Genomic DNA, 22,500 nt, shown 5'->3' with positions numbered 1-22,500 from the left:
ACATAGCAGGAAGCCATTTTGAAGGTGATTTTCTAGCATATTACCTCTGTTTGTAGTCAGGGAGGATAATATAGAAACACTATTCCAATTTAGAAGTCTATTATAATAGTAGCCTACATGTAAGGTTTATTATTTTGTCCAAATGTCATTGTACAGCCAAGTTTCCTGCTCAGTTTTTTTCACTCCCTTTTGCAAGTGTTTTCTAGGTCTGTGGTACCAGATGGCTGGGATATAATATCCTATTAAATAGAACTATTTGATACATAACGCTGTCTAGTTAAAGCTATGCCTTTAAAATGTATGCAGTCTGATCCTATGCATGTTTGCTAGGAAATATTTGCTAGCAGTTAAATTCCTATGCCTTTGAGTAATGCCTTAGAAATGTTTAATAACTTTTCCCAACCTGCATGCAATTTAGAAAAAAAAAATATTTATGTGCTCTTTCTAGTTTCTAATGCTCTTCTTAAAGTAGTATAAACTCAATTCTGTATTCAAGTACCTATAGATAATGACTGTCAATAAGCTATTTTTGTGTTCACTCTGAAGTAGATATGTTGTAATACTTAATTCTGTAACTATTCATTTCTCCACTCCCACATGTAGCTTTTGAAACTTCGTCTCAGTGATTCACCTACAGCAACATTACATGGTTATTTTATATAAATTGTTGTACCACCATTTTGAATACTTGTGAGACATACCCTTTGTCTTTTTATTTTAGATATGCCAATATTTGGCCTATGCCCAGCTCATGATGATTTCTATTTGGTGATGTGTAACCACTGTAATCAGGTCGTAAAACCACAGGCATTTCAATCACATTATGGTAAGTACTGAACCATTTTTTAATCATTAGGGTGAGGTAAAATCAGGATTAAGCCTGGCAATTTTAGATTATCCCTGTTTGTGATCTTTCCAGCCGATGTTGCACATGGCATTATGTAAATATTGTACAAATATGAATTGTGCATATGATTGCGCTTTCATGTTAATTTTTTATTATTATTTTATTGGAATTTTATTTACATCCTAACACAAGTCCCCCACCCCAATACACAAATCCACCTTCATTAAACGTGAACATAACATACAGTGAACATAACAAACAACCAGCCAAAAGACTTCCTTTATCCTGTATTTGGCCTCCTTATTTACTTCTTATAAACTGTTTCCTTTATGAACAATTATTAAGATTTTTCTAATTATAACCTAAATATCCACAAAATCTCCTGCAGACATTAATCGAAACAAGTCCAGGTATGTGTTTTAGGGCACTGTTTTGTGAAGTATTCTCTGCATTTCCCCCATGTTAAATTTTTTAAAAGGCATAATTTATAGCCCATGTTTTATTTTATAATTTTTGAAATATTGTTTATTAGGTTTGCAAATATTTCTTAAACATAGAGAGATTTGAACAGCATTATAAATAAGGAAAACAGAAGAAACATATTCAGAAGAAAAAGAGTTGAGTTGATGCTATCTTGTATACAGAACCTAGAGTTTACTCTCATATAGCTTTTACACAAGACTAAAAATGTTCTTTACATTAGTTACTTTTTGGGGTATGTGAATTGGCCTTAAAGGTGACCATATATTACCTCCACTAAGACCTTTTTCGTGCTGCAAAATAAGGAGAATCTGGCCTGTCTCATTTGAACCAGTTATACAATTGCAGCAATGATGCAAAAATTCAGAAAATGGTAAACTTGAACATGTTAGAAGCAGAGTGTATGTGTCTGGATGTTTTAATTTGTTGGAAACCACCCAGAGTGGCTGGGGCAACCCTGTTAGATGGATGGCTCACCATCATAGTTCATATGTATTGCAGTATAGAGTGTTTTGATACTAGATATAGTTGTAGTGAATTTTACATGAGTTCTGATTTGGATGTGTTGGTATTAACAGATTATTTAAGGTGAGGAAATAAAATGCTGTCCATAGGGTCGATAAACACTCAGGATTGCATCTGATTTAAGTCCAATGCAGAGTAGACCCACTGAAATTAATTGTTACCTTTTGGAAATAGAACAAGTCCAACTGTTTAAATTTAAAATAATGTTTAAAAAGAAAATAATGAAATTCATTGGGGCAAGCAAAAGCACAAGGAGCCACTAATGAAAATTTCAGTGAGAACTATTGTAGCTGGGATTTTCCTGTTATAAGCTTTCGTGTGCATGCACACTTCTTCAGATACACTGAATCAGAAGTCACCAGACCCTTATATATAGTGGGGAAAATATATATATATTTCCTGTAGGACTAATTGCAGTCGTTAATAGTTGCCAACAGGTTTACCATACCCATTGAGCCAATCACCCATCTCCTACTACCCCACCCCACCCTCTCACTATATATAAGGGTCTGGTGACTTCTGCTTCAGTGTATCTGAAGAAGTGTGCATGCACACGAAAGCTTATACCAGAACAAACTTAGTTGGTCTATAAGGTGCTACTGGACAATTTTTTATTTTTATTATTTTTATTGTAAATATATAATTAGCATTACTTTAAGGCTGGTTTCAGTAAAGTGTTTATAAATACAATCCAGAAATCTTGCCATCTGTAAATGTATAGTGGCATTTCAATTTTTTCATAGACAGTCACTAATTAAAATAAAGTATGAGTAAGGAGGTTCTGCAAAACAATAATGGAATCATAGAATTGTAGAGATAAAAGGGGCCCTTAGAGTCATCTAGTCCATCCCTGCAATACAGAATTCCTGCCAATGGCTGTCCTTAGATAGTCTCGAACCGCCAGCTTTCCAGTTAACAGCCAGACTCACTGACCCATTGTGCCACCTGAGGATTGAGTTGTTGTTATTTGAAAGAAGTGAGGTGGTAGTCAGTTGATTGTTTTGGTAGCTTTAAGTGTATTTTAATACGAGTGTAACGTTTTTGAAAGAGAGAATTTTCATGAAATCTAATTTATATCCATGACTGAGACCAAGCCAGGTTTATAACCATTGATGGAAATGGCAAAGTTCTTGGAACTGCCAAGTGAGACATGTTATAAAAACCAATCAAGTTTTATGAGACATGGGACGGAGGAAATGTTAGAATGCCTACAAATATTAAAAATGATAGTTTTGTGGGATTTTGTAACTACTGTATAGATAGTTCTTTTGAATTGGAAATTATGGAAAACTACAGTTAAGCTTCCTTAACCATGTTCTGGCATGGTGAGATGCTTGAATTGAGCCAAAAAAGTGAGAGAGAGTTTGCTAAAAAAGCATAGTTGGATTTATAGGTGTGTGCTTTATAGTCACTGTTCCTCGACCTCTGCCTCCTTTCTGTAGAATGGGATTAAGAGTGACATGTACAGAAATATTTTGAGGATACGTTTTGTATACCAACTGAATGTTATTCTTCAGATGTCAAACCTATGTATCTTTTCCTCCCCATCTTCTTCCACTAGAAGAATGGAAGTATATTGTGTATACAGTATACTGCAGTATATTGTGTTTTCATATGGTCCATGTTGAGTGTTTATTGTGTACTCTAGTTACAGTAGACTGAAGTCTTATGGTCATGGTTTTTGTCTGCTTATTAGTGAAGCTGATTACAGAAACTAGTATTATTGATATTTGTCCTAAAAAGTGATGAACAAATGTTGGAACCTGGCTTGAAGAGGAAATTGCTAAATTGCTGTTTATTGGAAGCTAATTTTGGAGCCATCATTAGAGTTAAAAAAAACCAGCTGTTTTCATGCTTTAAATTATTCAGGCTGATTTTAATTCTGCATTTGTATAGTGTTGTAACACACCCTGGGATCGTATAGTGAAGGGCGGGTAAGAAATCCTATTGCTAATATTAATACTCTGTTGACTATAGGGTCCAGCAAATTTACTTGCTCACTAACGTTTTTATTAGTTCACCTGCCTTAAATGTCCCTGTTAGTCATATATGGCCTAAAGGGGAAAAAACAACCAACTTCTTGAAAGCTTCCCTGCCCAGTCACCTAGAAACATTTCTTAACAAAGCACAGGTGATCAGGTAAGTGAGTATTTTTCTAAGGCAGATTTCTGATAAGAGTTTTCCTGCTTTAAATTAGTATTCAACGCAGTATGGTCTTGATGCGATTGTGCTATAATCCCTTTAATCTTCTCTGTAACCTGTGTTACTTTACAACGTTGGTTTGTCAGAAAGATGAAGTACTCATTGCATATTATATTCTTAACTGAAAGCAAGCAGATTAGTCCACCAACCACTGGTATCAAAGAACGGACAGTTCAGTAGGATTAAACTTGACTTAACATGCCAATTCATTTGTGACTCCTAGGTTGCTGTTAGGGTGTGTCAATACATATGATAGCCTTATTCTAGGTTGCAGTGGAATCTGAGAAGTTAAAGACAGTATTGCAGACAGATGCGATTAAATATTATGTTGCAGCAGTATACATTATTACCTATAAAGTGAACATCAGCTGCTCTCTGTTACTTTTGAAGCATAGTCTGTCGCCTTGAAGGCTTGGATAGCTAGGTACAGTTTGGGTAGTCACATAATCATAGGCTTGTGTGATTTGAGAGTGGGAGGAGAGGGTTGTTCTGTTGGTAAGTGATCACGTTTGCTTCTTCCTGCTTTGGGTTTTTTTCTTAAGGTGGCAGATTGATGTTTTCCAACATTTCCTATTATGCAGCCATAATGCACATATCACCTTTGGAAAATGCACATTTCCTCCCTTAGATGAGCTTTGGAGTTTGTCTCTTTGTGATCTGTCTATACCACATGTTGTCCTGTGGAAGCTGGGGCTGTACATTGCCAAATTGTCTCTGATGAGCAGTGTTGGAGAGAAGTGTTTCTGTCTTGATGGCAGAGGTCAGTACATGGATAGGTGAAGGGCAGAGGCACATAGTTTGACTTAAAACTCAGGTCTGTAGCATGTCGCTATGGAGGGAGGTGATCTTGATATTGGGAACGGGACCGGCAAAGTCATTCTTCCATACCTCCAGTGATGTAGTTTTTGTACTTGCGAGCTGTGCACGACTTTGCAGAAGTGTGTCCTTTGCATGGCACCGCAGTATAAGGACATTTCTGTGTGATCCTATTACAGCAAGTGGAGCTGTATAGAGTCACTTTTACCTGCTTCTTATACCTCATATTGCAGTTACGGTTAAAAAGCAAAACAAAACCACCTTCCAAAAAGCTTGTTGAGCTTCATGTGGCACCCAGAACTCTAAATCCTCCATCTGTTGTCACCCAGTTGCCAAAATAAAATCTGTACTGCCTCTGTTTCTTCACAAAAGGGACCCTCAGCCTATCAAGCTAATGCCAGAAAGGCACATGTGGTAGCTGACTACCAAAAGGCCTGAGATAATTATACAGTTAGGAAATTACCATTAGAAGCTTCAGTCGGTTGCATATAAATACTTCTCCATTCCTCAAACAGTAGTTCACCAACTCTGAATACCAGCAGCTGGATTTTAATCTCCAGTTCTAGTAATGGCTGATTTAATTTCTTCTTGGCAAGGCTGTATGAAATGCTATAGCTCGTACAAGTGAACACTCTGGCATGTCCCCAGAAGCATTTTGCACTTCAAGTTTACCGCTGGATTTGTCTCAGTAAAGACACTTCAACCAATTACTTGGTTATTTTAAAACAGCGTATCATTTAATAAAGTATCTCCACTTAGATCGCCGTTCCAATAAAATAAACAAACAAGGGATGTGAGGGGAGGCTTGAAAATATACACTTGGCACTTATTAACCTGAAGCTGGAAACACTCTTAACAAGTTTAAGCAACAAGGTTGGCTACAGTCACAAATGCTATCACGTTATTCAATAAAAAGCCACAAGACATACTTGAATTCTAATAGGATGCCCTATATTACAAATAGTTTATATGCTGTTGAGTTGTCATAAGCATAAAATTTTCTTTTAAGGCACTGATGGCTCTGGAGAGAACTTTCTACTTGCACTTAAATTAGTTGCTATTTGCATGAAATAAAACAATATTTTTAAATTGCATAATCTGCAAAGAATTTTTTATTTTTTTTGCTGAAGTACGGTGTGTGCCAAAACACCAAACGTAAAATAGGTCCGGTACACACTGTTCTCTTCTTGACTTAACATTTATTAGTATAAATTGTGTTTCTCTTTAATATGCTAAAGCGAGTACATAAACTGCAGAAATTGGTGTGTCTGCACTTCCACAGGAGGGGGAATGATACTTTCTCACTTTCAAAGTGCTCCCAAAAAGTGAGGCTATTTCCCATGCTTTTCTGAGCAAAAGGGGTTCTGAGAGAGGGGTTGGCCAGTATCTTTTTGCTGATGTTTAGTGTTCTATATGCAAATTAAAAGCTGTACTTGAATTTATTGGAGTATCAATAAATATTTTGAGATGTGAAATCTCAATAACACGCATTCCTTACATTGTTTAAGTTTTTTAAATAAAAAAGTAAGGCACTGAAAATTGTTATACTAATTTTTGCACATTCTTGTATTTATAAATAGCTTGCTTCCAAGGGAGGGCCGCATGTGGGGGGGGGGGAGACCAGTTAACCATTTAAAGGCTTGGGTAAAATAGAACTGTTTGGATGCACAAAATAAACCTTTTAGCTGCACGATCATGCTTTATTCATCAGACATATAATGTAGGTTTCATATTTAACATGACTAAAATGCACTGAACCGTCCACATCACTGTTAGGTGTGTTTGAGCCTGGCTGCAGAATACAGTCACTTTGTAAGTCCTGCTTGTCAGAAGTTTTTGTTATTTCTGCAAAGTTTGCTATCCATGCAAACCAGTTTGCAGAGGTGGCCCATGAGAAGACAGTTGGCATAAAAACTGGCCTCAAGACCAGAGCTTTTGTATGCATAGTGTGGTGAAATGATAATTTTAACCGTTAAGAAACAATAAATAAATGAGCTTAACAGAGCAGCAAGATTCTAAAGATTCACTTTCAAGCTAATGTTTGCCTGAAGTAAGACAATTTTAGGAATCTCATCGTAGAAGAGAGAGAAATTCTAGCCTAGTCCTGCGTCCATTTTCAGTATTTGTCCGATAGATATTTCTTGTTTTAGAATCCCTTTAGTGTTTTTCCAACATGCATGTGGTTGGTGTACTTATTTCATTTATCTTGACAGCGGCCCTACATGCTTGTCATGAAACTTCCTGTTATCAGATGTGGAACTGACGATGAGATAGAGGAAACAAATGGCCATTTGGCCACACAGCTATATCGGATGTGTGGTAAATTTTAATTGTTAACCTCACTTGATAGCATGATCTAGACAACTGGCTTATTGGATGCAAAACCTTTCTCCATCCCAGGTGGTTGCCTACTGTTTCCTGCTAGTAAAGCCTTTTTTGTTCAATGTCTTTCTTAGTCCTTTTCTGTAAAAGCAACTTAATGTGTTAAAAGCTGCCTCCAGAAATTATTTAAAAGTATTGTATTGTAACAAGTGGGACACGGGTGGTGCTGTGGGTTAAACCACAGAGCCTAGAACTTGCCAATCAGAAGGTTGGCGGTTCGAATCCCTGCAACGGGGTGAGCGCCCGTTCCTTGGTCCCAGCTCCTGCCAACCTAGCAGTTTGAAAGCATGTCAATGCAAGTAGATAAATAGGTACCGCTCCGGCGGGAAGGTAAACAGCGTTTCCGTGCGCTGCTCTGGTTTGCCAGAAGCGGCTTAGTCATGCTGGCCACATGACCCGGAAGCTGTATGCCGGCTCCCTCGGCCAATAAAGTGAGATGAGCACTGCAACCCCAGAGTCAGCCACGACTGGACCTAATGGTCAAGGGTCTCTTTACCTTTACTGTAACAAGCCATTTCTGGTTCATTTTGTGGTAGGGAAATCCTGGAAGGAACACCAAAGAGATTTTTGCTAACTAAGTATATATCCTCTGAAGGCGATATATAGCACCTTCTTACTGTGTTAAGGCTTAACTGATGGCCTACATTCACATGCCAGCTCCTGAAACTCATGGATCCAGCATCCCCCTTTATTCTGAACCCTTATTGCCATTTGTCTCCCAGATCCTCCTTTCAGCAGCTAACCATCTTCGGATGGAGTTCTGTGATGTTTCCCATCTGTGCATGTTGTTGAGCTATTCCCCTAGATCAGCGGGTTCTCAACCTGTGGGTCCCCAGATGATGTTGGACTACAACTCCCATCATCCCTGAGTTCTGGCCTTGCTAGCTAGGGGTGATGGGAGTTGTAGTTCAACAGCATCGGAGGACTTACAGGTTGAGAAAGGCTGCCCTAGATCCTACCTGGCTGCTGCTTTTCATCCTCCTAACTGTTTTGAGGCTCAGGCTATCCACCTTTATTAGCCATGTTAGGTATTGGCACTGCAATAGTCCTGTCGACTGTAGAGAATTAGAGATCATCATATAATCATTATATGATTATAATGTTTTATTTGCTTCTCCCCCACCATGCACACAATTTGATTGCATCATATGCTGTGTTGCTGGCAGCATAATATATAGGCATGCACCTATGGAACTATGAGAAGGCGTCATTAGGGTGTTACGTTTCTGGCACTCCTTATTACAGTTTATGGTTTGCTTGATTTCTCGCTGCCAAAGCTAAGAGGAGCAAAAACATACTACTGTTATTTTGCAATCTGCCTTGATTTACATAAATTGATTGTATATATCTTAGAAGTCCTATTCTTAGGGGAAGGAATAGTGCTTAAAATATGCCATATACATATTTACATTCTGATGTGCTTTTTAAGCATCTGATACTGTGCTATAAGGGAGAGGAGCAAGGAATCCATTTCAGTTTCAACAAAATTACTCATTTTGTTCGCGCTAAACCCAAATCCTTGAGTTTTTAAATAAACTTGTTTCATCAGGCTGCCTTTCAACAGACTGTAGCTTAACACATTGAAATGCAAGAGCTGCATTCCTAATGTTGGCAATGGCATGAAAACCAAAGGTTAAAGTCTTCATCTTTGAATAAGAATTGCAAAATAAAGCTCATAATATCAATTGGATTTCTGCATTAGTGGTTAAACTGTTTTCTTTGATTTTTGCCTCAGAAATGAGATTTACATGCCTTGAGTTTTAATCTCTCAATTGCGAACAGTTTGTGCTAGGCAACAGCCAAGGGCAAACAGGTGGGTTCATAGAGGTCCAGGCAATATTATGATATCAGCCCAGCTGGGGCTGAAGCCCAGTGAATCAGGCAGCAGAGTGCATAGAAAAAACTCAAACCTAATCCAGACTACAGCTCCAAACAAAGGAAGATACTGTGCAGAGGAGTGAGAAATCAAGCGACCCAAGGTGAAATTGTACATATGCAGTGTCATCGCACCCAATCCCATTCTCTCACAGACAGGCATCCGAGAATGGCACTGGCTTTTTGCCCATGATGCTCTGGTTCCAAGTTGCAACCAAAACATGTGGGCTTTCGTATGTGAGCACTTGTTGTGCTCTGGTGTCTGATCCATTTCCAGTTATTGTGTATTTGTTTCCATATCTAATAATGTAGCAAGGCTGGGCAGAAGACCCATCAGACTCTACTTGTAGATCTGAGTGCAAATGGCAAGCATTCCTGACTACCCACTGTTTAATCATGGCAGCAACAAAATGACTCTGCCGCCGCCCTGTCCTAAATTATACTCCACAAATGAAGAAAGGTTCGAGTAGCCAGGAATCATTTTTTGTTTGGAAGAACTGTGAACTCAGCTCAGTTCTGCTATTTACAGGATTCTGAGTCCAGGAATTTGTTTTATTCCTAATTATGTGCCAGACTATACTGGAATTATCTTTGGCATAGAACTGAGCAGTTAGATTTATCTCGAAGGATTAGGGCAAGCTGTAAATTAAGTGGGACTGTGTAGTAAGAGGAGTTTCCAACTGAATTACTGAAAAATACACCATTCATTAATATAATAGGACCTTCTTTGCAGTAAAATAAAATAAAATTGTCAGCTCTGAAGAACTGGAAGTACTTCTCGAAGTTCAATCAGCAGCTGCTGGACACCGTCTTCCTCTCTTTCCTACATGCCCTGATTGCACTTGGCTTCAAAAGAGATAAACTTTGTTTAGGGCAAGTACTGGAAGGGACAAGGAGCTGTGATGCAAGGATGACTTATTTAGTTCATTAGCTGCTGCATGCAGCCAGAGCCTGTCCACTGTGGCTCTGCACTGTGCTTCTGGGTCCTAAAGAGTGCCTTTTCTCTCTTCTTTGCTAATGCTGCAGATGGCAGCTGAACACAGTGCCACTTAGTGCTCCTTCTGCTAATGTCAGATTGCCAGCTGACCATAGTTACCCCTCACAATGGCTGTTGCTGCTACCGTTGAAAACTGAAAAGAGGAGAAAAGGGCCATACCTTTATTTATTTATTTATTTAATTAAATTTGCATCCTGTCCTTCCTTCCAGTGGAGCCCAGGGCAGCAAAAAGCAGAATGATGTTCCTGCTGCTGCATATTCTTGATGATGATGATGATGATGATAATAATAATAATAATAATAATAATAATAATAATAATAATAATAATTTATTATTTATTATTTATTATTTATACCCCGCCCATCTGGCTGGGTTTCCCCAGCCACTCTGGGCGGCTTCCAACAAAACACTAAAATACAACAACCTATTAAACATTAAAAGCTTCCCTAAACAGGGCTGCCTTCAGATGTCTTCTAAAAGTTTGGTAGTTATTTTTCTCTTTGACATCTGATGGGAGGGCGTTCCACAGGGCGGGTGCCACTACTGAGAAAGCCCTCTGCCTGGTTCCCTGTAACTTGGCTTCTTGCAGCCCTCGGCGCTGGACCTCAGTGTCCAGGCAGAAATTTGACCTACAATGACAGTAAAAGGTAGGAGAATAATTTGCATCCATTAATATCAGAATTAGTTCAGTTTAGACACCTACGTTATGCTAGAACTCAAATGCAACAGCGCCACAAAATCACATCATTTCTGTTCTCATTAGGTTTAAAAGGAGCATTCTGTTGAAGTCATTAGAAGGCTTTTTTCATGCCTAATTTCAAAAAGTTCCTGGGGGGAGGGGCCTCTGTGCATGCTTCTTCCCACCCCCTTCTGTCTATCCTTCCTAGTACACTAGTCAGTTGAGCAGTTCCCCTTTAAAACGTTTAATGAGAGTTTGGTTTGATGTGGAGGAAAATGCTGTGGAAATGTATTCACTTTCAGTTGCCCTTCATTCACATGTGTGTTTGTGTCTGTGCTTAAAAAGAACGTCTCATATTTCTGAGTAAGATAGATGACATCTTGGTGAGCCCCTGGTCCTGTTATGCAATTCCCAGTAAACGGAGTCTCTTTAGAACTGGACTCTAGGTAATATTTGCTGTATCTGAAAACCTAGTTAGATGGTGATAAGGTATCCTTAGGGGCCTTGTGAACTCATGGGTCATGACTGAGGATCTGGGCCACAGAACATTCCATTTCTATATTGGTGTCAAAAAGTATTCTCAGCTATTCAGGAAGTCTGCTGTTTGTTATGTCATCTATAGTGGCTGAAATTTTCTGCATCACATTTTTCCATTCTTAATAACAAATACTCCTTTCTCGCTGCTGAAATGTAAGCTTACATCCAAGGCAGTCAAAGTTCGGTTCCTCTTTAAAGCATGCTAGGAATGTTGATGAGCTCTTTTCTCTACTCATTTATGATCAAGCTAATGATAGTGTCTGACAACAGCCAGGTATTAAACTTTGAAATAAATACCTTTTGCAACCATACCAGAGCCAACCAAAGTAAAGATACAAGAACCTTATGCCTAAAGAAAGAACATGAATATTATTTTATGGAACTAACCTATTGAAATTAATGTATTTGCATACTCCAATATATATTGATTTCCACAATTTAAAATATACGAACAAGAGATTGCATCCAAACTTTTGCTCACTGAAATTCTTCTAGTACTAGAGGAATATGACAGGGTGGCGATTTTGCCCCTTTCTCCCTTCCCCCTGCAGCCTGCAGTGCCACTTTCAACAGTGGATGAGAGCAAATCTTCATCCAACCCATGGAGTTTTGTAAGCTTAAAAAAGGCCTATGCACGTGCATGTATAAATGTGTGTGTGTGTGTAATGTGTAGGTTCCTGCTTTTTTCTGTATTGTAATAATGCGCTTACATGAGCTTTGCGAAAGTACTTAATTGTAAAGCTATTCCAAAAGTTGTGCAGGTGGTCACTAACTTAACTCTACCACTGGCTACTGATCAGGCTGACTATATGGAGTCTCCATGCTCAGAGGGCTATGCTATCGAATACCAGTTGCTAGGGGAAACTGTAGGAGCCAGTTATTAACTTCATGCCTTGGTTGAGGGTTTCATAGAGGCACCTGGTTGGCCAGTATAGGAAACAGGTTACTGGACTACTAAGCTTCTTAATGTTGCCTTGTGTTCTTTCCAATATATTTCCATTGTTGGAAGCGGGGAGGAATCCTTGCTATATAAATACAGTGATACCTGTGGTTAAGTACTTAATTCGTTCCGGAGGTCCGTTCTTAACCTGAAACTGTTCTTAACCTGAAGCACCACTTTAGCTAATGGGGCCTCCTCCTGCCGCCGTGCCGCCGGAGCACGATTTCTGTTCTCATCCTGAAGCAAAGTTCTTAACCTGAAGCACTATTTCTGGGTTTGCGGAGTCTGTAACCTGAAGCGTATGTAACCTGAGGTACCACTGTAATGACATTCATATAGCATGTCACATAATTATATAAACTTCCTGAATGTATAGACTATTTAGAGGATTTCTCATACTTTATTTTAGCAACATGGTAAGGTCTTAGAGGGGAAACTGTCAATTCTATGATAGTGAAAGGTTTGGAGGGGAAGGTTGGACATGAAAATGTCATGACTTCAGAGTCTAGTGTCTTGCAGCTATGTGGAACTAAAAATGTACTGGCTGAGATCAGACATCGTGCTAGGTCAGCTTCCAAATCATGGTAGTTTGACCAGGAGCATCTCCCATTAGCTTGCATAAGCCTTCCTCCACCCTCTTCCTTTCTTCCCCCTTGAATCTGTGCACTCTTTCCTTCTCACTTCCCTGGGTATTGGTAACTGTGATTTACCTTGCAGACTAGTCATTGAAACTGGGGTTTGATCTGGTTTTAATTTTTTCGGTTGAGACCTAACTTTTGTTCACTGTTGCTACCTTGGTTCAGATGTAACTCTAAGCATAGTTACTGCTGCCCAGAGAAGAAAGGGGGCAATTGCACAAGGGGAGGAGGGGGCGAGGAACCCACAGAGAGTGGCTGCTTGCTGTTTGACAGACAGTTGCATAACTATCACTGTTAATATTAATTAGGTAAAGGGACCCCTGACCATTAAGTCCAGTCGCGGATGACTCTGGGGTTGCAGCGCTCATCTCGCTTTATTGGCCAAGGGAGCCGGCGTACAGCTTCCGGGTCAAGTGGCCAGCATGACTGAGCCACTTCTGGCGAACCAGAGCAATGCACGGAAACGCCATTTACCTTCCCACCGGAGTGGTCCCTATTTATCTACTTGCACTTTGACGTGCTTTCAAACTGCTAGGTTGGCAGGAGCAGGGACCGAGCAACAGGAGCTCACCCCGTCGCAGGAATTTGAACCGCTGACCTTCTGATCTGTTCATAAAACTGTTTATAAATGCAGCCCATAGCACTGTTAATAGAAATATTACCACATTAGTATCCTACCCTTTTACCTAGAAACTCAGGGCAGTGCACACCATCAGAAACTCCCACACTAGATACAAAGTCACTTATGGTTTGCCAAGATTCTGCACCCCGTAAGGAAGGCAACACTTTTATTCTGGTACAGGGATACTGAAAACATGGAAAACACCTACATTAGTTTATCCATAAATGGTGTAATGGTTTGTGGGTTTTTAAAAATAAATAAAACAAAACTCACTGGGCATGTCTGAAATTTCTATACAGTTGCCCTGCTGTTAATTCAAATGCATGAATTCAAGTAAGTAAAGTTACACGGAAAACCTTTACTTAAGGTGGTATTTCTGTGCCACTCAGTCCAAAACCAAGGTTATCTGTGCAGGGTACATGTTTTTAAAGATCTCTAAATATTTAAAGATCACTAAATATTCCAGAAGTAGTTGTTCTGCAACACATGTGTTCTGTGCCAAATGAATTATGTTATGCTTGAGGTAGACTGGTTCAAGTTGCAGAACATATTCTTGGCTTTTCCGATCTTAGGCAGTGCCATCTCCACCAGTGCTGAGGTTGTGATAATTCTCCTGCTAAATCACTTGCAATGTGTGCATGTGGAATAGCATGAAGAATAATGTGTGAAATGTGTGTTTTGTGTTATTTGGAAAAGTAGAAGCAGTACTTTTTTTTCTGGGGGGACGCAGGGGTAGGCATACCCCTAAACAGACTGTGAATCTTTGTACTTCTGTCCATTTACTGTGTTTATTTTCCCCGATTTAAACTATAAAATGGTGCTTTTCTTGAGTCAAAATGAGAATACCCCTAAACATTTTTTTTTAGAAAAAAAGCACTGGGTAGAAGTATTTCTAGTTCACACATTCTTCTTCCAAGCAAGACAGTTTAAACTAACTCATTGCTAGTGTTAGTCTTGCATGGTAATCTTAGAAGAAGGCTAGTAGAGTTAGACTTTTTCTCCTCCTCCTCATCACTTAAGTCATCTTTGTTCTTGTCAGAGGACTGATACACAAGAGCGGAATTTTTGTCATCTCCGTATACAACTTGGCAGAACTGAACAGGCAAGCTGGGGGGCATGGGGGCAGCATGGTGTGCATGCCCCCAAAGCTAACACTTACAATATCTAATTTTTTTTATTCTGTCCCAGCAATATCTCTCTTTGTGGGCAGCAGAAATTGTTTCACAATAACACTAATGAATATAGCAGGTATATTCCAACTGCTAATGTCATTCTCAAATGTAAAATGTTTGCTTTTTAAACATTTCAAACTTTAAAATCAATTATGCCATTATAGTTGAAGAAGGTAAAACGGCTCCCCGTCTTTTATAGCTCTAGTTGCTGGTCTTTTTTGGTGTGCTTACCACTTCATTTTGCTAAATGGAAAGTTGCCTCTACACCTGAATTTACCTACTCATATAAAAAGGTAAAGGTACCCCTGCCCGTACGGGCCAGTCGTGTCCGACTCTGGGGTTGCACGCCCATCTCGCTTAAGAGGCTGGGGGCCAGCGCTGTCCGAGGACACTTCCGGGTCACGTGGCCAGCGTGACAAGCTGCATCTGGCGAGCCAGCGCAGCACACGGAAATGCCGTTTACCTTCCCGCCGTAGCAGTCCCTATTTATCTACTTGCACCCGGGGGTGCTTTCGAACTGCTAGGTTGGCAGGCGCTGGGACTGAGCAACGGGACCGCACCCCACCGCGGGGATTCGAACCGCCGACCTGACGATCGGCAAGTCCTAGGCGCTGAGGTTTAATAGAGTGCTCCTAATAATCAAATCAATCTCTGGGAACAATCCTACAACAATACTTTTATGTTTATGAAGGTCTCTATTCATTTCATCTGTACTTTTCTGCCCCCCCCCCCAAAAAAAAGACTGGTCTTCTATTCCTTCCCTTGGACTGTGCTTCCTCCATGCTATACTTCCTAGCCAACATGCGTTGCCTGTCAAATTTCTGTCGAGGTTGTGGATAAAAGAGGCTTCACCTCGAAGATGTTTAGTAATTAGGTTTCCTAATGTCATTGTTTCTGGACAAGTGATTAAATTCTGCAGAACTGACTTTAGCCCCTAGCAGATGTGAGATTGTCAAGCAGCTGTGCAACCTGAACTTCAATTTCACAATCTATTGATTCAGCTAGCCTGTCAGTTAGCTGTAGGAATTGGAGTCATCCTAATTGGTCTGAGGTTATGGAGGGACTTTGTGTTTTGCCTGGTACTACTGTTACAACGCACTGTATCTGAAGTTCCTAGCCAGCACTCTTGGGGCTTTCTGTTCTGTGATACAGAACAGAATGTGTTTATATGAAATGCTGTGTTGCCACTGTTGTGGGCTTTCAAAAACAAACAAATTGAATTAGGATTTAAAAAAAATATCAATGCAAATTAGGGTAATTTTTACCATATTTTTTTATTTTCCATAGGAGAATTCTCTGATGCTCTAGAGTGATCTTATTTATTATGTTTGCTTTACTTGTATTTAGTAAACAATGCTATAAACTTTGGCACTGCCCAACTTGCCTGATATTGTATTTGCAAATGGCACCCACTAATGTTCTTATGAAACAGAAACACTTCTAGTACGAAGTACTGGAAAAAATTCCTTTGTCAATGTGATCACGTGCTAAATCATGATTCTAGAATTAAAATGTTTCCATGGCTTTGTCCGGATTTAGCACCAAGAAAAGTTAGATGCCACCCTTTTTTTATATGTTTTTAAATTTATTTGATACCATTGCTGATAACCAGTATCAAGCCTCTGTTGCAACTGTGGTGAATAAGGAATAGCTGTTGTTCATTTTTGGATAGCTAGATTATGACATTTGCACCTACTTGTTTTTTCAGCCTATCATCTTTCTTAAGATTCATCTAGGCTATGATGCCTCAAATAGTTTAGGTCATCGCTCAGCACACAGCCCCATTACAAATTGTGAGCTGCACACTGATAGTTAAATCCTACTGAAGTTTCGTTTCTAAACCAAACTTGAAACTATAAGTTTTTTGGGAAATGCCCAAAATAAATTTGGATCTTATTTAGCAAATATAAAACACCAAATACAGCAAAAGAGCTTAAAGGTGTTATACTGAGTCATCAATTTTTATTTTTATTTTTTAAAGGGGGGTATGCAATAATGATTTTACATTCTGTTTAGGTGTCTCAGAGTTTTCCCTGGTAGCCAAAGGTTCTTGATGTGAGGGTTTTCTGTTGTTGTTGCTTACATTTTACCTTGGAATGAATCCAGGAATTGGTTTTGTAATTACTTTTATTGGAATATTAGTATTTATTTATTCTTGATGTTTGTTGACTTCTTATTAATAGACTGTTCTATAACCACTTCCTCTGGACAATTTGCAAGCAATATTTTAAGATGTGGCAATGTAGGAACAGGCACTCCCCTTCTGTGGTTTAAATTTTAAACTGGGAGGGGGATAACATATCTTATCCTCAGCTTGGACTGTCCAGACAGCTGGGTGTTAGATATTGTTTGTTACTCCAGAGGGAAGAACTAGTAGAACCAATGGGTCAAAATTGTGAAGACGCAGAGATTTCTTTCACTGCAGATATTTGAAGAGAATCCAGATAATCTACTGTCAAGGATGCTGCATCTTGCATCTTGCAAGGGATTGGACTTGATGTCCTCCAGGATCCCTTCCACCTCTATGGTTCTATAAATACTTGCTTTGCAAAATTTTCGGTTATTCTTTATTTTATTAGATTTTTTTTACCCATCCTTTACCATAAAGTCTCAGGGTGGGTTCCAGCAATAAAATACACAATTCTAAAACAGCTACTACAGAAATGGTAAAAACAATTCAATATATTAAATATTTAAAAGCAATTCCACGTACAATAGTGGTTAAAAATCATTCCAATATATATATGCAGACCGGCATAAAGATCTCGCAACATTCCAAAGTGAGGGAGAATTTTTTTCAGGTAAAATCCAAGTGTTCAGAGTTATTGGCATCCTTGTGAACTAATTCTGTGTTAACAACTGGTTGTCTAGATTATTTTTGCAGCTCAGAGTTACGTATGCAGGAAAGGAGCATTCATTCATTCATGTACACAGCAAAGCTCTGATAAAGTATATTAAGTGGCTGGGGGGGGGAGTTAGAATTTAGTATTCAGAATATTAAGTAATTTTATAGAATAGTTCTGAAGCGTGCTAGTTGTGAAAAGTTCTATTAAATACTCCTTTTGAAAAGCTGCAGTGTTGCATGAGTCTTCATCATGCAGTTCATATTGTACCAGGATTTGTTATTGCATGTTGAATGATAGCTGTTGTAAAGGAAACTGGGGCAGTAGCTGATTAGCACATTATATGGTAGATTGTTTTAAGTACGGGCCTCTCAAACTCTGCCAGGTTGTCTGAAAACAGAGGGATTAATTTACATGAGCGAGGATTCCTGGTGTGACCATGTTAGATAAAATTAGACTCCTCCTCCCTGTTTTCACTAGTTATCTGCCAGGACCTTTGTGACTCAAGCGGACTTCACTGTAACAGCAAACGTTACATAAACCCAAACATGGAGCCTATTTGGAGTTTGTGGGCAGACCCAAATTATGATGCAAGCTTCAGTGGCAAGTGTGCAGTGAAGCACGGTGAAATTATGTGAATGGGGGAGTGAAACAAGAAGGCTTTCCAGAACAGCCTTTTTCCTTTAGACAGGGCTTGAAAGCTCTGGGTAACTGTCTGGTGCAGTTTTCAGAGGCAGGAGTTGGCAGGGATCCCAGATCTGAATGGAGTTTGCAGAAGGTTGGTATAGTTCTGTACTAACACGACATGAAACGGAGAGACTTACACTTGTGTGCATTTTTGTAAGTTTGCTTTCTCTCTCGCTCTGCCAGAGGTGGAGCTGTGAATAGTGTTGAAGTCCCGTAGATGGCCTTTGCAGAGTTAGTTGATCAAAGTGGATAATCTCAAAATGAGGGATTAACTGCTGCAAGCGGCCCACATAAGCCATTCTGAAATGTGATTTGGCCAAAGTTCAAACGCAGATGGGAGTTGAGTTTGCTATTAACTCAGACGAAATGCTGATGTTTGCATGGAGCTATCACAGTATTTTGGAACATAGTAGCTCTTTTTAAACTGTATCGCAAAGACGTGTAATTGTTTACAAAGCTGACTGATGTCTAAGATTAACATTTTTGCGTGCTTAAAACGCTTAAGCTGTTATTTTGTTAATCATATTTATGATTAAAGTGCTTCTGTGATCAAAATAAGTTCCCTGAACAGAATGTGATCTGTGTTAAAGCGGCTTCTCTGCAGAAGTTTAAAATGCACATTTTTGTAAAAGAAAAAACATTTGACAAGGGTAAGCAACAAAAGATACAAAGAAATTTGTATCTGGTAATTTCAGCCTTCTGATTGTAAGTGCTGTGTTTGTTTTGTTTGATTTATTAACAAGCACTGGCTTAATAAGCTAATTTTAGAAGCTAATCACCTGAAAAGCATATTTAACTCCCCTTCATAGCACAATTGAACAACATAAATTTACATGTCAGAGTGCTATAAACACAAGACTTCTGTTTACGACAAGAGATAGTAATAATTTTGTCATTGTAAATCTCTTGAAGCTGAAATGTGAAAATAAATTGGTGACCTTATCACACTACATATACTGCAGTTATATTTGTAACACTAAGACAATTGGTGATTATTTATTTGTTTACTTTTTTTTTTTTTTGCATCCCAACGTCCATAATACTAGAGATTTCCTCTCGCCCCCGATAACATTTCGCTGAGTTTTATGTACATGTATAAATATAAAATAAAATTTAAGAGCATCTTACCGTGCAAACATAGTGTGGTTTGCCCTTATTGTTTACTCTGAATCATCACTCAATTTTATCAGTGACAAAGCACGAAGCTGCCTGTATGCTAGAATTTCTGTTGTAATCCTTCTAGGCAGCACATAGTAATTATACTGCAAGAGTCTAGAATATTTTGCCAACATAACTACATTAAAGTTAATTGAATGACCAAGTGTCTCTTGTTCTTAATCAGAAGTGCTGCTAGTATTGCAAAGGTGTTCTTTTTTTAAAAAAATCCTCACGTCAACAAAGCAGTTTGTTTCTACCCAGTTATGCTTTGTCTAATAGCCTGTTACACCTGCTTGAACCCCTTTGGTGCCACAAAAAGTTACACTGCAACATTCTGTTTCTTGGCATATTTTATAATTGCAATTGACCCTAAAGTTATCAGAATATAAATTTGGGAATTCAAAAAACCTGTAAGACAGGGAAAATAAGTAAATGAAAATTTCACCCCTCTGTTTCCAAGATAGCACAGCTGTGTCCCTCTCCCCTACACACACAGACACATCAGCAAAATAGCATCCCATTGAGCTAAATCCACCTCTGGTCTTTGAATATAGGAAACACTGTAGGGTTTCAGTAGGTGGTTCAGTCAGAAAATGTGCCTTCTTTGCCATAGTTCTGGTTCACATGTAACAGTAAGCCACACCATGGCTTTGTGCAAAAAAAGAGGAAAAAATCCATGTGGGATTCTGTACCAAAGGTTGCGGCCACAGTGCTTCTCCTCAGTTCTTGTTACTGCTGTACTATCCAGGGCAAAACCATGGATTAGTGTAGTACTGTATAATGTCCAAAGCCATGTCTTGCTCAAGACAAAAGACAAGCAGTAAGCAAGGTCAAATTGAGATCTTTTAGTTTTTATCCATCTGTTTTCAATAACTGTCTAGAAACCTTTTCAGATCTTAATGTTTATCAAGGCATTGACAGATGTTAAAAATATTTGTTTTAAAGAAGAACATTGGGGTCTGTTTTTATTGAATTACAAAAGCTGGGATAAAAGTTGTTGGGAAACTAGTACAAAGGGTAAATAGTTCATTAATTCATATATTAAATATTATACTGCCAATATTATGACGGCAGAAAATTTCCACATGTTAGAAAGCCCTGTGGCGTATTTGTTAAAGCTGATGCAGAACAGTGAAAAGGTCTTGTGACGTATTTACAATGTTCCTTGGATTCCTGTTCTTCTGGTAGCTTCTCCTGACAGCTTCCACTTAAAACTACTGCCTGCCACTCAGTCTGCTGTTTTTGAACTACTGTTGCACTTTCCACAGCCATTGGACTTAATGTTTCTATCTAGCGTCTGATTTACCATACAGATTATGTCAGCTGTTGTGTTTTGTACTGACGGTAGAACAGCAAAACTAAAGGAAATTCTAGGCTGATGCAGTGGCGTAGCGTGGGTTGTCAGCACCCGGGGCAAGGCAAGTAATTTGTGCCCCCTAACCCGTGGATTTGCGCCCCCTAACCCATGGATTTGCGCCCCCTAACCCGTGAATTTGCGCCCCCTAACCCAAACCCCCAGATGTTGCGCCCGGTGCGGCCGGGCCCCCCCCCCTGCGCCCCCCACGCTACGCCACTGGGCTGATGCATTGTCCCAGAAAAGGATCAATAAAATTTATCTACTCCATCTGCTACAAGAACTGCTGAAGATGATTCCTGTTCAGAATTCGTCTGTGATAGTGGAGCAGATGTGTATAAAAAGAGTAAACTTTGCAACAGCAGCAGTGTGGGGAGTAGGGGTTTCCCACTCCCTGGGAAGAGTGCAACCTGATATTAAGATATTAATAAGAATTTTAAAAACTCTTCTCTACAAAGCTTTAAAAACATTTTGAAGTGCTTCTCAACAGGTTAGAAGTGGGAAATGCATGAACTGATGGACAGGAACTGTCTGTGTATCCTGATTTGCACATTAATGATTGTCAATAAAAGGGAGGGAGAGAAGTGCAGATCTTATGACCGTTAACGGCGGCTTCATCTTTATTCAATCATAGTTATTGTAGTAATAACCAGGCATGGGAGAAATGCTTTCTATTAGTAGGCACCATCATTGTGCTTCTTTCACAGTGGGAAATCCCACTCCCAACTGTTCTATCATCCTTCTGGATTTTTGCACACACACAGAGGGAGAAATTTATTCAGTGCTGAATTCTGTGCCTAGTACCATAGTCTGGCTTTTGTTTTCACCCCCACAGAATCTCAGTAAACATGTTTGCCTTAACTGGTGTAAGGTGCTCTGTGATAGCAGGTCAGACTGTTATTTTCATTTTGTGTTACCATTTTAGGAAGCCATCAGATTAATAAACTATCTATGAACCTGTTGTCGTAAATCTTTAGAGCACGATTGCTCATGTATTAGAAGTTGTGTATTGAAGAATTTTAATTTTTTTAATGCAGTACAGCTGACAAATGAACTGGCCAGATTATGATCTATTAAGGTAACTAATAGGATCCTAAATCTAAAGAAGGGCCAGTGGAATTTTAACTCATTTTCTTAGTTTCAAACCTCCTGATGCAGGAGGAAGAGAAGAAGAGTGTAGGCATTCTATTCGCCAGTTCCTGAGGCAAACAGTTAAAAGAAAAAAGTGATGAATCAGCAGCAGTGTAGACCAGGTGCCACCAATCTTTTTGGACTAGTGGACACATTTTGAATTTTGAGAGAGTGCTGGTGGCACCAGTCACACATGGCATAACAGAAAATGGCTGCCATGGGGTGTGGCATAACAGAAAGTTAGAAAGACAACCATCCCTGAGAGCCAGTTTCCCTTTTCTGATGCAGCTGCACGTAATCCCTGAAAATCTGTGTGGAATAGTTTTGGATGTGGTGTGGGGAGCTACAGGGAAGGGGGAATTGTAGAAAATTGTCTCCCTTCTCTTATGTGAGCAGACTCCACTATGGGATCAAAAGCTGTGCAAATGGAATGCCAGCATTGGATTTCAACCTTTCACCTCAGCGTGAGTTCATGCTTTTAAAATACAATTTTGACAACTCTCAAATTTATATTCTGGTATCTGTCATATCATACACAAAGAGATGGGACATGTGTTATGAGCTGTTCTTGTCACATACTTCATGCTTTAATGTACAGTTGTGTGAGGTTTGAG

The 22,500-nt window shown here is 39.2% G+C and overlaps 1 protein-coding gene across 2 annotated transcripts in view; it reads left to right on the top strand.

Annotated features, from left to right (window-relative positions):
• ATXN7 (ataxin 7) overlaps window positions 1-22,500 on the top strand; it is a 92,624-nt gene that overhangs the window by 46,951 nt on the left and 23,173 nt on the right. For both annotated transcript variants that reach the window (XM_083491516.1, XM_083491517.1), the window contains one exon: window positions 722-826. In XM_083491516.1, the coding sequence (XP_083347642.1) occupies window positions 722-826 (105 nt within the window). The remainder of the gene's footprint in view (window positions 1-721; window positions 827-22,500) is intronic.

This window comes from Podarcis liolepis, assembly GCF_965112155.1.
Source record: "Podarcis liolepis genome assembly, chromosome: 2".
NCBI classification, from domain to species: Eukaryota; Metazoa; Chordata; class Lepidosauria; order Squamata; family Lacertidae; genus Podarcis; species Podarcis liolepis.
This window is presented reverse-complemented; position numbering and strand designations above follow the sequence as displayed.